This window comes from Scyliorhinus canicula, chromosome 25, assembly GCF_902713615.1.
Source record: "Scyliorhinus canicula chromosome 25, sScyCan1.1, whole genome shotgun sequence".
Classification (NCBI taxonomy): Eukaryota; Metazoa; Chordata; class Chondrichthyes; order Carcharhiniformes; family Scyliorhinidae; genus Scyliorhinus; species Scyliorhinus canicula.
In genome coordinates, this window is record NC_052170.1 from 12,331,220 (window position 1) to 12,347,525 (window position 16,306).

The 16,306-nt window shown below is 46.3% G+C and overlaps 1 protein-coding gene across 1 annotated transcript in view; it reads left to right on the forward strand.

Moving 5' to 3' along the window:
• The window catches only part of LOC119957005 (syntaxin-binding protein 2-like), a 94,808-nt gene that overhangs the window by 73,329 nt on the left and 5,173 nt on the right, over window positions 1–16,306 (forward strand). The window contains exons 12-19 of the mRNA XM_038784588.1: window positions 51–158; window positions 4,236–4,293; window positions 8,445–8,510; window positions 8,992–9,072; window positions 10,014–10,152; window positions 13,299–13,405; window positions 15,096–15,194; window positions 15,588–15,673. Of these exons, the coding sequence (XP_038640516.1) occupies window positions 51–158; window positions 4,236–4,293; window positions 8,445–8,510; window positions 8,992–9,072; window positions 10,014–10,152; window positions 13,299–13,405; window positions 15,096–15,194; window positions 15,588–15,673 (744 nt within the window). The remainder of the gene's footprint in view (window positions 1–50; window positions 159–4,235; window positions 4,294–8,444; window positions 8,511–8,991; window positions 9,073–10,013; window positions 10,153–13,298; window positions 13,406–15,095; window positions 15,195–15,587; window positions 15,674–16,306) is intronic.

Sequence of the window (16,306 nt, forward strand, 5' to 3'; positions counted from 1 at the left end):
TTGCAGTATTTTGGATACACATTTGGAGACCTTGTTGCTTTGTTTTTCAGGTATGAGACCGCTGGGGTTGCAGAGTCTCGGACAAAAGATACACTCCTTGATGAGGACGATGAGCTGTGGCACCAGCTGCGGCACATGCACATTGCTGACGTCTCCAAGTATGTTGTTGAGCAATTGAACATATTTACTTCCTGGCGTTAGACATGGCTCAGTGATGGCTCTCTCGCCTGCGTTAGCACGTTGTCAGTTCAAGCAGCACGCTAGACACTTGAGCACAAAATCCCGGCTGGCATTCCCGTGTAGTACTGCGGGAATGCTGTGCTGTCCGAGGTGCAGTCTTTCAAATGAGATGTTAAACCTAGGGAGTTGTCTTATCTCTTGGGTGGCGATAAAAAACCTCCTGCCGCTATTTTGCACTATCATTGCCTAGTCCTGATGGTATCTGATTTCTACCAAACAAATTAGATTGTCAGGGGAGGTTGTGGTATTGTCACTGGACCAGCAATCCAGTGACCCATGGAAATGATCTGGAGGTTCTGGGTGCAAATCCTGTCACGGCAGATGGTGAATTCCATAAAAATCTCACTTGTCATTATAAACCCATCTGGTTCACTAATGTCCTTTTTTTTTAAAAAATAATTTTTATTGAGAAATTTTGATTTTATACAACAATAACGCACCTTAGTAGAATACCGAAAATAACAATAATATTAACAATCATATACATTCGCCCCCCCCGGGTTGCTGCTGCTATTGACCCAGTTACCTATCTCTGAGCCAGGAAGTCCAGAAAAGGCTGCCATCGTTTATAGAACCCTTGTATTGATCCTCTCAGGGCAAATTTGACCTATTCCAATTTTATAAATCCCGCCATGTCACTGATCCAGGTCTCCACGCTTGGGGGCCTTGCATCCTTCCATTGTAACAGAATCCTTCGACGGGCTACTAGGGACGCAAAGGCCAGGACACCGGCCTCTTTCGCCTCCTGCACTCCCGGCTCCACCCCAACCCCAAAAATCGCGAGTCCCCACCCTGGTTTGACCCTGGATCCAACCACCCTCGACACCGTCTAATGTCCTTTTTTAAGGAAGGTAATCTGCCTTCCTTACCCGATGTTATGGGCCAGGGTTTAGAGAATCCCAAAGTGTATCATGGCGTTCACCTGACCCACAACTTTTACTAGATTGTGGTATGGGGAGTACACGGCCCACTCTACAGGTATGGTACAGTAGAAATGGAAAAGTGTTTTGCTTTATAAAAAAAAAATGTTTCTTCAATGAACTCAAGTTAACCTTATTAAAACATACAGTGAACATCTTAGCAACCATTAATTCAAATACAACCCCTAAAGACTACAACACTAAGTAATGCTTACGCTGTCCTTTTAACATCCAGAAGACTTACAAAACACATAAGAGAAGCACATCAGGTTAAAGTCACTACTCAGAACATTTATAATTCTGAATTCACCAAATGACCACAAGAATAGTCTTTTCATGGCAGAGAGGACAACAGTACACCTGCTTTGTCTGGCTTCAGCTCCAACACTGAAATGAAACAAAAAAAAAACACAGGCACACCCAAGCTTCTCTCAAAATGAAACTTAAAGAACAGAGCCAGAGCTCCGCTCCATCCACACTCTGACATCACTGCAGTAACATGAGCAGCCAGCCAAATATTTCTTAAAGTGACATTCTCCTGACACCCAGGTCTGGCCCACATGTGACTCCAGATTCACAACAATGTAGTTGACTCTCAAATGTCCCCTGAAATGAACTAGCAAGCCACTTCGTTCAAGCGCAATTAGGGATGGCCAATAAATGTGGTTCCCACATCCCATGGATACATTTATAAAAATAGCAACTGCAACATTAAGTAGTAATTATTCCTGTGTAATTAGCATGCGCCAATAGTGTTTAAAAATGAATGCAGTAAAGCGGTTTTGTTTTGAAAGAAAACAGACTAAGACCTTTCAGAACCACTGGGCGTCTCCAAACACCATTGAAATACTTTTTGAGGTGTAGTCACTGCTGTAGTATGGTAATTCTGCACACGTGAGCTCACTTGAGAGTAATTAATTGTAAGGACTTTCCGCTGGACCCCCACACACCATTTTGAGTTGCTCACCCTGTCGGGATTGCAGTATTGCAATGGTATAATTGACAAAATTACAATGAATTAATTTTACACATGAGCGCACTGAAAGGCAGGTGTCTCCCTCGGGTCCGACGTGGCGTTCACTGATGAGCACTGACACTGACTCCCTGAACAGGCGCCGGAATGTGGCGACTAGGGGTTTTTCACAGTAACTTCATTTGAAGCCTACTTGTGACAAGCGATTTTCATTTCATTGTCATCTGACGTGGAGGGATTTGGGGAGATGGGAGGGGAGATGGGAGAGAAGAGGGGAGATGGGAGAGAAGAGGGGAGATGGGAGAGAAGAGGGGAGATGGGAGAGAAGAGGGGAGATGGGAGAGAAGAGGGGAGATGGGAGAGAAGAGGGGAGATGGGAGAGAAGAGGGGAGATGGGAGAGAAGAGGGGAGATGGGAGAGAAGAGGGGAGATGGGAGAGAAGAGGGGAGATGGGAGAGAAGAGGGGAGATGGGAGAGAAGAGGGGAGAGGGAGATGGGAGAGAAGAGGGGAGATGGGAGATGGGAGAGAAGAGGGGAGATGGGAGATGGGAGAGAAGAGGGGAGATGGGAGATGGGAGAGAAGAGGGGAGATGGGAGATGGGAGAGAAGAGGGAGATGGGAGAGAAGAGGGGAGATGGGAGAGAAGAGGGGAGATGGGAGAGAAGAGGGGAGATGGGAGAGAAGAGGGGAGATGGGAGAGAAGAGGGGAGATGGGAGAGAAGCAGTTTAAGTTGGGAAGTGCAGAAGGTTGTCATTGAATTCTTAATTCAGATTCATGCGTCTAATTAAAATATCATTCCAGTTTGTATAGCTGAAAACATTTTTTTTTTGGATCAGCCATGCAAGCATTCCTCCGTGGAGTCTAACCTCAGTTTATCCCCTATTTTAATCACCAAAACCTTGTGGAATTTATTGCAGAACAACATTTGTTGTTTATACATCATCACCGTTCTTTGAATAAAGCTGCAGAATGATCTTTTCTCATTTGTCTAATGTATGAAAGATTAAAATTTGAGGAACTTAATTATTGAGGGGGTGCCATTACATAATAATTAATGTTGGCAATAATGTGTATTTATGTAACACCCTTTTACCATAGACAAACTTAGCAAGCCATTCCAGAGTTGAGATTTTTCTTTGAATAGCCAAAATGGGAGAATTAAGTGACGACTAGGCTGTAGGGAGGCTTTAGAAGGCAGGCATTGAAATACGAGAGGCACACTGGTTTGGAGAAGAGGGCTCGGAGAATGAGCTGCACCATTTCAGGCGAGAAATGGATGCCGTGCTTGGAAGGTTGAATAAAGTTGGGAGGATTGGAAGGTGCTCCAGTTCTGTCCTGTATACGGTGTGATAATAGCTACTTATTACAGACTTCTCAAACTGCATCCACAGAAAAACATCCAAAACAGTGGAAATTTATATTATGTCCTGCTGTGCTGAGTAAATTAAAAATGTTACAGCTCAATGCATCATAGAAATGGACATTGGCAAACGCTCTCTTCTGAGAGATTGATTTGTCGCCAGGTTCTGAAAAAGCTGGGCCATTAGTATAAATGTATCATTTAACCATATACTGTTGTAAATTGCTTATTTCCATGCAAGAGCCTGCACGCATAGATAGAACAGTACAGCACAGAACAGGCCCTTCGGCCCTCAATGTTGTGCCGAGCAATGATCACCCTAATTAAACCCACGTAACCCGTATACCCATAACCCAACAACCCCCCCATTAACCTTACACTACGGGCAATTTAGCACGGCCAATCCACCTAACCCGCACATCTTTGGACTGTGGGAGGAAACCGGAGCACCCGGAGGAAACCCACGCACACACGGGGAGGACGTGCAGACTCCACACAGGCAGTGACCCAGCCGGGAATCGAACCTGGGACCACTGGAGCTGTGAAGCATTGATGCTAACCACCATGCTACCGTGAGGCCCGCATATATCTTGTTTTTGTTTCCCCCCATTCCTGCCTAACCTACAGAAAGATAACACACGTATATCCTGTTTTTGTTTCCCCCCATTCCTGCCTAACCTACAGAAAGGTAACACACGTATATCTTGTTTTTGTTTCCCCCCATTCCTGCCTAACTTACAGAAAGGTAACAGAGTTGTTAAAGACGTTCTGTGAAAGCAAAAGGATGACAACTGATAAGGTGAGCCGTTTTCTTGAATGTTCATGCCATTTCCCATACACCTGCACAATGCACACTTTCTTTTGGATCCGATTTTAAAAATTCCACTCTTTCACTTTTTTGCTTGCTGCGGGGGCAGTTGGGCTGTACGGTAGAGCTTTCAAAGCAGGGAACAGTAGTTGCAGAAAGCCACTTGCAGTAAAAATACTGGCATCCGTAAATAATGTGCGGAAGAGAAAGCTATGCTGAAAGGTGGAGCTGAGGCAAATGGAATAGGAGACTCGTTATACAGCACAGACTAGTTGGGCAGCTTGGCCCGTTTCTGTGCTACTTTGTATGGGTTGGAATTCCTTTTTTTTTTGGACTGGATGAATTTTTTTACATCTTTCTCTGCGTGGGTTATATGAAGAAATCTAATGATGTCAATTTCAACCTTGATTCTTTACCTTCAAACGTTACTTGACATTTTTTTGTAAAGCCAGGTTATTCGCACTGCAGTATTAAACTTGCTGAGCTGCAGTAGATATGTTACTGAATGTGGTGACATCCCGAAGCAATCAGCCACATCAAAAATGCCTCTGGGTTTTTTCGGCAATTGCAGAGACTTAACGCTATTTATTTTTTTAAAATAATTTTTATTGACATTTTTACAAAATATAAACATCTCAACTCTATTAACAAAACAACCGCGGTAACACCCCAAGAACAATTCCCACCCAACTTCAAAAGCAACTACAAACAAAAGAAAAAAAAACAACAAAAGAACACCCAAACAACAAAAGGGAAAGAGATAACACCCGCCACATCCCACAGACCCATGTACGCAGTTCTCCCTCCCACCGATCCAAACCCCCCCCCCCCCCCCCCCCCCCCCCCCCCCCCCCGGATTGCTGCTGCTGCCGGCCTATTTCCCTACCGTTCCGCCAGGAAGTCCAGGAAAGGCTGCCACCGCCTAAAGAACCCTTGTACTGATCCCCTCAGGGCAAATTTCACCTTCTCCAATTTGATGAACCCCGCCATATCATTGATCCAGGCCTCCACGCTTGGGGGCCTCGCATCCTTCCATTGGAGCAAGATCCTCCACCGGGGTACTAGGGACGCAAAGGCCAGAACACCGGCCTCTTTCGCCTCCTGCACTCCTGGCTCCACTGCAGCCCCAAAAATTGAGAGTCCCCAGCCTGGCTTGACCCTGGATCCCGCCACCCTCGACACCGTCCTTGCTACCTCCTCCGGGGACTCAAAATAATGGTGCCGATCCTTATAGGTGACCCACAGACGCGCCGGCTGCAACATGCAGAACTTCACACTCCGTCTATGGAGCACCACCTTCGTCCGGTTAAACCCGGCCCTCCGCCTCGCCACCTCCGCACTCCAGTCCTGGAAGATCCGCACCTCCGTGTTCTCCCACTTGCTGCTCCGCTCCTTCTTGGCCCACCGGAGCACACATTCACGATCCACGAACCGATGAAACCGCACCAACACCGCCTGCGGTGGCTCGGTCGGCTTGGGCCTCCTAGCCAGAATTCTGTGGGCCCCCTCTAACTCCAGGGGCCCCTGGAAGGACCCAGCCCCCATCAGCGAGTTTAACATAACCGCCACTTAGGCCGCCAGGTCTGACCCCTCCAGCCCCTCCGTGAGGCCCAGGATCCGCAAATTCTTCCTCCTCAACCGGTTGTCCAGCTCCTCGAACCGCTCCTGCCATCGTTTATGGAGCGCCTCGTGCATCTCCACCTTCCCCGCCACGGCCTCACCCTCCCTTTCGGAGGCCTGCTGCTGCAGCTCCTGGATCTCAGCCCCCTGGGCTGTCTGGGTCTCCATCAGCTCCCTGTTGGTTACCTTCAGCGACTCCAGCAGCTCCAACTTAAGCTCCTGGAAGCAGCGCAGCAGAGTCGCCTGCTGCTCCTGAGCCCACTGCCTCAGCTCCTCAAGGCCTCCGCCGGCCGCCATTTTGTCTTCCTTCCCCTGCTTTTTCAGGGGTGCTTTCTCCGTTTTTCTCCTTACCCCACTCCTGGTCCGGACCATAGGACCGTAGGGGTCGACTCCTGTCCTCTTCCCACGTCGGGATTTGCCGACACAGCTCCGTTGGGGGCCCTGAAAAAAGCCCCAAAGTCCGTTTTCAGCGGGAGCTGCCGAATGTGCGGCTTAGCTCCGCATTGCTGCCACCGGAAGTCGACATAACCCTATTTAATGTACTTGGAATATTGGAGGCAGCAGTGCTGGCCAGCAGGTGCTGATTCTCCAGTGTTCCAGCAGTATGTGCAATGAAATTTGACCTGTGACATTCTACCCACTGTCCAGTGACATTGTTGCCAGACACTCGTGCATTCCTCTCTTCCTGATCGGCATGGCATCACTGCATTACAAGCTTCAGTACATGAAGATTTCCCATTGAGTTGTAAAACTCCTCCTCCCTACTTAACATCACAGGCTAAGTATGGATGAGGAAGGCTGTTTCCTTTTTCATTCATCAGAAAGATACTACATTTACCCATTCTGTTTTCCCCAACTCCATTGCAGCATCTATTGGTTTCTTAAATTATTCAGGAATTTTACTGCCATTGTGCTATCCTCAAGTCCGCAGTCAATCACTCGTTGAGAAGATGCCCCGGTGTCTAAATAAAATTTACCGTGTACTAATTTTATCCAGTGACCCCTGACTCCTCCTCTTGCAATTGTTGTTCAAGTATTCTGGAATGACTCTCTTACAAAGGTCATGTAGGGCCTCCTTTCTCAATGAAAACCAAAACGTCTACCAACATTTCCTTGCAACTCAAACCTTTCATCTTTACAATTTTGAAATCAAGATCATTGCATTATCTTCTACTGCAGTGTTCAATAGGGTCTTGATGCCCCTCGACCTTGTGGCAGTTGCCAACGTGACACAAAATCTATGCAAAGGGTAGGGTAAATCTTGTGGCACTGTCTCATTGAGAGGCCAGGACTGAAGATGAGGGACCGTGCACTGCGCTGTGGCTCCAGCTCAGTAAAAGAATATTTTTAGTAGCAGCAACTAACCACTGCAATCGGTTGTGGTGTAGCAACTATTTCAACATTCTGTACCCTAAAATATTTCAACATTCTGTACCGTAAATGACTCTGATTTCACTTCCTTCATTGGGGACCTCTTTACCACGTGCCTTAATGAAGCTGGGCCGCAGCTCTTTAATGTTATGGATTGTTTTTTTCTGTGGGATTTTCTATTGGCTTTCAATTACGGTCTGAGTCGGGCAGAATCTGGCAGGTCCTCAGTTGAACGGGCAGCCGCAGGTACTTGGTAATGTCTATCTGAATAAAATCTGCCTCATCTGCTGAAGAGTATCAATTCACCACAAGTGGCGGGTGTATTGGACAGCGCTGTTCGACACTAACTCATTCTTCACCAGGACTTAAATTATGGAACTTGTCCCTGATCATCTAAAATACGTGAACCTTAGATCAGACTTAGCATCACATAAGCATTCTCAATTTATTATTTCCTCTTCTCAACTGCTGGTGTCTAGTGTGGCAATCAATTCATAAATGTAAAGGGAGTTGACTCTCTACTTTGTTGTTTCTGAGGCCTCTGTCTTTTGAATTTCCCTGCGAGGAACAGAAATCTGACTCTTCCAAATTTGAATTTGCCCCTCTGGATTCAGATCTGGTTGTAAACTGATGCTGATTGAGATGGTGTCCAATATAAATCTGTGCTGCCCATGGGCATGCATGTGTGCCAACACCCAAACCTTTAATTCCTGAATTTGCTGTCATGCCCACTTGTTTTGTGAACATCAGACTAATGTATAACTTTCAGCATCACAATGCAAAGCATGTTGCGGTAACGGGACACTCACTGAAGTAATTGTTTTGGACTTGAACGTTTCTTTGTACTGACCTTTAAGAGAGGTTTGTGTATAATTACAGCAAGCTGAGGGATCACTGACCAAGTAGACTATCAAAGCAGAAAGTCATTCAGTACCCCAAATGTTTGCCCTGTTTAACCAGGTCTCTGGATTACTAATCCAGTGACAATACACCACCACCTCTTGGTTGCCAAGTGTGGACACGATCAGATTCAGCAAGCAGTCCAGGACATGGTATTGAAACAGCCACATTTAGCCTCCAGTCCCTCAAAGGAAAGGGCCGAGAATTGAATTTTTAAAATAAGTGTCAAACACATTTGCCTTTTCTTTCAGGCCAATCTGCGAGATCTTTCTCAAATGCTAAAGAAAATGCCTCAGTATCAGAAGGAGCTCAGCAAGGTGAGTACCACTGTTGTTTACTATCTCCATGACCAGGGTAGAGAACAAATGAGCACTTTGACTGGAGCTCGAATATTGGAGGAGAGAATTTAAGATGGCCAATAAACTGCACCCTGTTGAACAAACTACCAACCAGCCTGATGTTTTCAGTAGTTAGAACGGGCAAGTTCTGAATTTTTAAAACCCCTATTTAAATTTAATGAATGTAACCACCTACAAGAAGCAGCAAAAAATATGATTTATGGAGTTTGCAGTATTTTGTAATCTGACTGAACCTTCAGTAGGAGATGGGAACAGAATGCAATACAAAATCTTGTGATTCTTCACTGTTTAAACTTCAAGCTATTTCCCTTGCAATTAACTTTATTTTACATTCAGGGTCAGGATCCCTGTTTAATGCACCGTAATCCTGCTAATATATTATTTCTCAGTTATCTGCACTCCTGAGGCGTGATGTCCCTCCTTTTGTTTTTCCTTCCAGTACTCCACACACTTGCATTTGGTTGAAGACTGCATGAAGCACTTCAAGGGTTCAGTTGAAAAGATGTGTAAAGTGGAGCAGGTCAGTACATCTGAGAGTATGTGCACGTCTGGAGTCCATATTTGTGGCACGGGTAATAGTCACTTGAGTGACGGCGACAATAAGCGATATTTGAAGTCATTTAAATTTTCAATTCATTTCCCGGGATGGAGCATTTATTGCCCATCCCTAATTATCCTTGAACTGAGTGACTTGCTAGGGGATTTCCGAGGCAGTAAAGAGGCGACCACATTGCTGTGGGTCACATAGTCATAGAACTTTGCAGCACGGCAAGAGGCCCTTCGGCCCATCGCGTCTGCACTGACCATCCAGTACCCAGCTATCCTAATCTCATTGCCAGCACTTGGCCAGACCAGGTAAGGATGGCAGATTTCCTTCTCCAGAGGACATGAGTGAACCAGATGGGTTTTCACACCGATCGGCAATGGTTTCATAGACTTTTAATCAGATGTTTTTATTACCGTGGGCGTTACCAGATTGCTGGTCTAGTGACAATACCAGAACATGGGGCAGCACGGTGGCGCAGTGGGTTAGCCCTGCTGCCTCACGGCGCCGAGGTCCCAGGTTCGATCCCGGCTCTGGGTCACTTACCATGTGGAGTTTGCACATTTCCCCCCCGTGTTTGCGTGGATTTCGCCCCCACAACCCAAAGATGTGCAGGGTAGGTGGATTGGCCACGCTAAATTGCCCCTTAATTGGAACAAAAAATGAATTGGATACTCTAAATTTATAAAATTAAAAATTAAAAAAAAGACAATACCAGAACATCTCGTCCTCCTCGTCCTCGTCCTCCCCATACTTGCTGCCTTTCAAAGCGTGTCTGATCATATTTTGATATTTCTGGGATACATTATAAACTGCTATAAAATTGAAATCTTTGCAATTGCTTTATATATAGAAACCTGTATTATGTAGAATATTTGTCGATCAGATTGACAAGATCCATTTGTTCTTACAAACAGGACCTTGCTATGGGGACTGATTCCGAGGGGGAGAAGGTCAAAGATCCCATGAAAATAATTGTGCCGATCTTGCTGGATGCTAACATCAAATCATATGACAAGATCAGAATTATCCTCCTATACATCTTCCACAAACATGGTACAGTATAACTTGCAGAAAATGCCATTTTTATATTCCATTCAAATAGTTTTACATTGCCCAGAGGTCATCAATTTTCACACAACAGACCAGTTCGTTTTAGCATTGATGTGACGAACCTTTCGTGTTGGCTCAGTGTGAGACTGTAGCATAACTTTGTAGTAAAGAAGTTGACAACCGGTATTTTGGCACGGTTTGAGATTGCTTCAATGAGGCAGCGAGGCTTTGTGGCAACACAATTTAAGAAGTGGTCTGATGGGCAGGGCGGCTTGGACTAGGCCTCTTTCCTCTGCCTCTCGTGTTTAAATCCAGCCAGATTGACGACGAATGCCTCTTGTGGTTGCACTGATGCAGCGTGAAGTGGATTCGGGCAGTCCATTCCCTCTGATGGTCATAAACCTACATTTGGCACAGATTCTCTGTTGTCCATGTCTTTCGATCAAAATGTTTATATAGTAAATAGGGGGGAGGGTAAGTAGGTGCTCTATTGAGATGGGGGCCGAGGCACATTACAGGGTAAGAGTAGGTAGTGCTGTAATCTGCATTGTACTGAGCAATACCTAACCTGGGAGTGTTTGTTATTGACACTGGCTGTTTGAAAGGAACAAGCATTCCTTTTGGTAGAATTAACATCTCTTGAGTTTGAACACAAAAAAATTATAAATGCATTTTTAAATACAAGATGAACTGATGTGATTTGACAAATGTTTGGCAAGTAGTATGGTGACTTTTTTGAGTTTGTAGAAAGTCTCTCAGATATCCGAAAAGTCTCGTTTAAATTTGAACGTTGTGTATTAAATCATATACACTGTTATTCAGTTCAATGCGATGTCCACCCTTACAATCATCCATTTCTAGCTGCCCATTCGCACTGTAGTTTAACAGGGATGTGTTATCGTATTCATTCTCAATGCTGAGTTAATTGGTCTCAGTCAGTGTTAGGTTTTGGAGCTTTTGGGCTGAGGAGAACAATACCATTCACCGCTGACCGCTGTCCAATTACCCCTGCTGAAGGTCACTGTGTGGACGTTGGGTAAGGATCAGTGGGGTTGACTTCCCTGCCAAACGTCTGCCAGCGTTTCTCATTGCAACACATGGCGGACTCTGGATGGGGCTTGACAGCGTAGATGCTGGGAGAGTGTGACCATTCCACCCCCAAGCTAGAAAGTCTAGGACTAGGGGCCACCGATGGGGGTGTCTCTGGATAGGGGCCAGCCACTTAAGAATGAGACAAGGTGAGGTTTTGTGGGAAGTGAATCTTTGGAATGTTCTACCCCAATAGGGGTACCATCTCTCGCAGGGTAAGTTTGGCATGGGGTCTAGTAGAATGTGCGGCCAGGAGAGGTGGGGAATTTGCTGCCAAAGTTATAGGAGGGCACAGACCGATATAGAGAGGGTACTGCACTTGCACAGGATTTAAAGGCCTGAATTACAAGACAAACAGTATCTCAGATCCATGCAATTCGGGGCACTGATCTTTCACGACAATCTCTTAAAATAACGGCCAATTGGTCACCCTGCCCCAAGAGGGTTGAGGCGGTGAGTATAGTCAAGGCTGAATTGCTTCCATTCCTGGGCACTAAGGGAACAGAGGGATAGGGCGGGAATGTAAGCTTGTGATCTAAGACCAGCCATGATCTTATTGAATGGGTGTGCGGGCTTGGGGGGGCCGACCATAAGGCCTACCCCTTCTTTCTCCTCTTGTGTTCAAAATCCACTGATGTGAGACCAATTACTTAATTGGTCCTTGTGGAAGCTTTTGTTAGGTATTGGGGGGAAAGCTATCAGAAATATTTTCTTTACTCCAGCTTGGCAGCCCTGGTCACGGCTCCTCTACCGCTGCCGCCGGCCAAGTACACCACCAGCCCGGTAGTGGTGGCGGCCCTGCGGATATGGGGCCAGTAGAGGAGGTATGTGGGGGAGATGAGGGCGTCTGTCTGGGCGCCAATCTGCGACAACCATCGGTTTGCCCCCGGGAGTATGGATGGGGGGTTCCGAGTACGGCGGGGGCGGGAAGGGTGGGTGATATGTTCCTGTAAGGGAGCTTTGCGAGTTTGAGGAGCTTGGAGGAGAAATTTTGGGTTGGTAAGGGGAAATGATTTTGGATACCTACAGTTGCGGGACTTTGTTCGTAGACAGGTCCCATCTTTCCCATGCCTCCCGCCAATGGGGATCCTCGACAGAATAGTCTCTAGGAGGGAAGGAGGGGAGGGTACAGTCTCGGGTATTTATAAAGTGCTCATGAGGGAGGAAGGGTCCCAGACAGAGGAACTGAAACTTAAATGGGAGGAGGAGCTAGGCGGGGAAATGGAGGATGGGCTGTGGGCAGAGGCCCTGAGTAGGGTAAATTCAACCGCGACATATGCTAGGCTCGGGCTTATTCAATTTAAGGTCGTTCACCGGGCCCATATGACGGTGGCTCAGATGAGCAAATTCTTCGGGATGGAGGACAAATGCGCTAGGTGCGCGGGAGGACCAGCGAACCACGTTCACATGTTTTGGGAATGCCCTAAGCTGAGGGGGTACTGGGAGGGATTTGCGGGGGTCATGTCCCGGGTGCTAAAAACAAGGGTGGTGATGAGTCCAGGGGTGGCAATTTTTGGGGTTTCGGCGGGGGTCCAGGAGGAGAAAGAGGCCGATGTTTTGGCCTTTCCTTCCCTGATAGCCTGGCGACGAATACTATTGGCGTGAAGGGACTCAAAACCCCCGAAGACTGAGTGGTGGCTTGCGGACATGTCGAGTTTCCTGGGTATGGAAAAAATTAAGTTCGCCTTGAGGAGATCTGTGCAGGGGTTCGCCCGGAGGTGGCAACCATTTATTGACGACTTTGCGGGAGAGTGAGCGTCAGCAGGGGGTGGGGGTGGGGTGGAGGGGTGGGGCGGTAAGAGTAGAGTAGGAGGGAAAATATGGCGGGTAGTACCTGTGGGAGAGGAGCGGGCTTGTGCAATATGTTACGATTGAAGTATTGAAAGTACGTGGATGTTTGCACATTTTTGCCTTTTTTGCTTTCTTTCTGATGATGTCTGTAACTGTTTATAAAGCCAAAAACTACCTCAATAAAATTGTTTATTTAAAAAAAAAAGAAATATTTTCTTTATTATTGTGTTTTTAATATCTAATTTCCTTTTGCTATTTCGTCATTTCAGGGATCACGGAAGAGAACCTCACCAAACTTATACAGCACGCAAATATCCAGGAAGACAGCAATATCATCCGAAACTATCAGAATCTGGGAGTAACAATCATAGCTGGGGTACGCGTCACTTTAATTGACCAACTTTCATTTTTTAAACTTGTGTAGCAAAACATTTATGTTTCTTGATCAAAGACAAAAGAATTTAGCGAATTTAGTTTACCAGATGTATAACTGTTAGGCAGTGCCAGTAATCTCTGAGTCTAACTGTAACTAGTACGTCCCTACATTGTGTGGTTTAAGCTTTATGGTGATAAGGTCGGCTGCGCGGAGATCAGGATGCCCTTTAGAAAAGGCACCCTGGGAGCAGAATGATGGTGCAGTGGTTAGCACTGCCGCCTCACGTTGCCGAGGACCCGGCGTCGATCCCGGCCCTGGGTCACTCTCCGTTTGGAGTTTGCACATTCTCCCCGTGTCTGCGTGGATTTTGCCCCCATGACCCAAAAATAATGTGCAGGCTAGGTGGATTGGGCACGCTAAATTGTCCCTTAATTGCAAAATAATAATTGGGTACTCTAAATTTATTTATTTTTAAAAGAAAAGGCACCCCATTCAGTGTTTAAACCTCCCACCAATCCAGCAGATATGACGAGACATCGATTGGTGACAAACTTGTTACATCACCAGTGAGGGGCGTAGAAAATCTGGAAACACGCGGGTGCAAAATTACCATCTTAGGAGGGATGCTACAAGGCAAAATGGGGACGGTGGTGGGGTAGAAAAATGTTAAATTGGTTGTAATAAATTTGATTTCACTACTTGTTGCAGGTTCAGCTACATGTCAACATTACAAAATGTGATTATGTTGCGCTACAACTTAGGGACACTCATTGTTGCTTCACTGAGATATTGAGCCGGATTTAACTGCGAGCGTGTGTAGTCTCGGCCAAGGCCGCACATGGCCCTGTTTTGTGCACTGAGCATCCCAATCTCTGGGGCCCCTGAAGCAACCCCTCATTATCCTTTCTTTCTCCCAGAAAAGTGCCAGGCTGCCCAGATAGCACCAGCAGTGCCGTGGTACCAACCTGTCCAAAGGGCATTCACCTGGGGGCCTGCGATCCCCTGGGAGATCCCCCAGGAGTGCTGTTCCATCAGGCCCCTGTTTGTGGAGACCAGTACTGAATGGCACTCGCCCAAGGTCTCTGAGGCGAAGGAGATAGATCCCAACACATCCGGCGACTCGGGAATCTGCACATTAAAGTGGGACTAGCTATCTCACTTTAATATGCAGGTTTGCCTAAAAGTGATCCTGCCCACAATGAGCTGGATTTACATTGCAATGTCTCCCGAGCATAGATCCCTGGAGTGCGGTCTCCCAGCTTCTATCGGGCACGCTGCCTCGTGGTGCGTTGCTTTCTGGCGCAGCCATTCGATCTTTCCCTTGAACTAGCATCACATCAGCTATTTGTGAAAACTGGGAAGTTAGCGAGCGATGGAGTTCAGAGGTCACTTTGGGTGTGAGTTACAAACTGAGGACCATTTGTTTTGGTGATCAATAAAAGGAAATGGGATTCAGAACTCACGACTTGGTCAAACAGGGCTTCGGAGATCCATGCTGTCTAGTCGAGGACCAGAAAAAATATTTCAAGTGGCGAAGTAGGTTTGAGGCAAATGTGGAAATGCTTTGGATGTATACCTTTTGGACTTGTCAATTTTACTTCAGATCACAAAGAACTTGAGGTATTTTGAAAATGTTGGCGCCTGAAATTGGAGAAGTTAACGTCTTTTTTTTTTAACTTCACTTCCTAAGAGCGGATCATCTTCAAAGTCTAAGCCAGAAAGAAAATTGCGAACCGAATCAACTTATCAGCTGTCCAGGTGGACCCCAGTCATCAAAGATATTATGGAGGTACAGTGGTTGTAGTGTGAATAAATGTGGGCCACCTACCTGGACAGGAAGCCGTTGGTTTGATTACTGTATACTTGGTGATCAGAGAAAGTGAGAAGTGTTTCTCCATCTTGCTGATGCCTCGAGATTTCTAAGCAACATGAGATCTATTTCTCAGGATGAGCAAAATTGGAGGGAGAAACTCCTGTTTAAAAGTTTGTCTGAAGTTGTGAAGATGGGTATGCATGATGGACGAAGTGATGCAGTTCATAATGTCTCTGTTGGGTGTTGCCCACTGCTTTATAAAGTTCACGGGTTATAACACCTGATCGAAAAAATGAATTATTCCATGTTGCAAATCCTCCGCTTTGCAGCAGTCTGCAGTTTTGACGTGACGATTTGTAATCCATATAGGAAGCGACGGAAGAAAAGCTTTGCAAAAAGCAATGGCCGTTCGTGTCGGATCCTGCCCCGAGCACAGCAACTCAGACAGCCGTGAGGTATGTGAGCGACGAGCCCCCCTGCATCCGTTCTGCTGGGACTGAAAACTCTTTCAATTGGGCCCTGTCTCATCTTGTTTGAAGAAAACGTCACTTTCCTATTTGTAGTCGTGCTATGTAAAATTAACATGCGTATTATCTCGTAATCCTGAGAACAGGAGTTCAAATACCACCCTGGCTGTTTGAGATTTTAAATTGAATTTTTTTTATTATTTGGAGTACCCGATTCATTTTGTTCCAATTAAGGGTCAGTCCACCTAGCCTGCACATCTTGGGTTGTGGGGGTGAAACACACGCAACCACGGGGAGAATGTGCAAACTCCACTCGGAATGTGACCCAGAGCCGTGATCAAACCTGCTGCCTTTATGTGCCTCCAGTGCCACACCAACGTGGCTGATTTTTACGAGCCCCCCTAGCAAGCTACTCGGTCGCATCAAACCATTGCTCCAGGCCGTTAGGGTGGCTGAGTGCCATTTAGAAATGGGTTGCAGTCGGTGTTAACCCTCTACTTCTCAGCTAGCCTGTGTGCTAAATCTCCTGTGTGAAGGTATCCTGCACTTGTAGACTGATTAAATGACAGAAGTCCTCTGTGCCAATGCCAGTTCTCAGAAAGAGATTTTAACAGCCCCCAG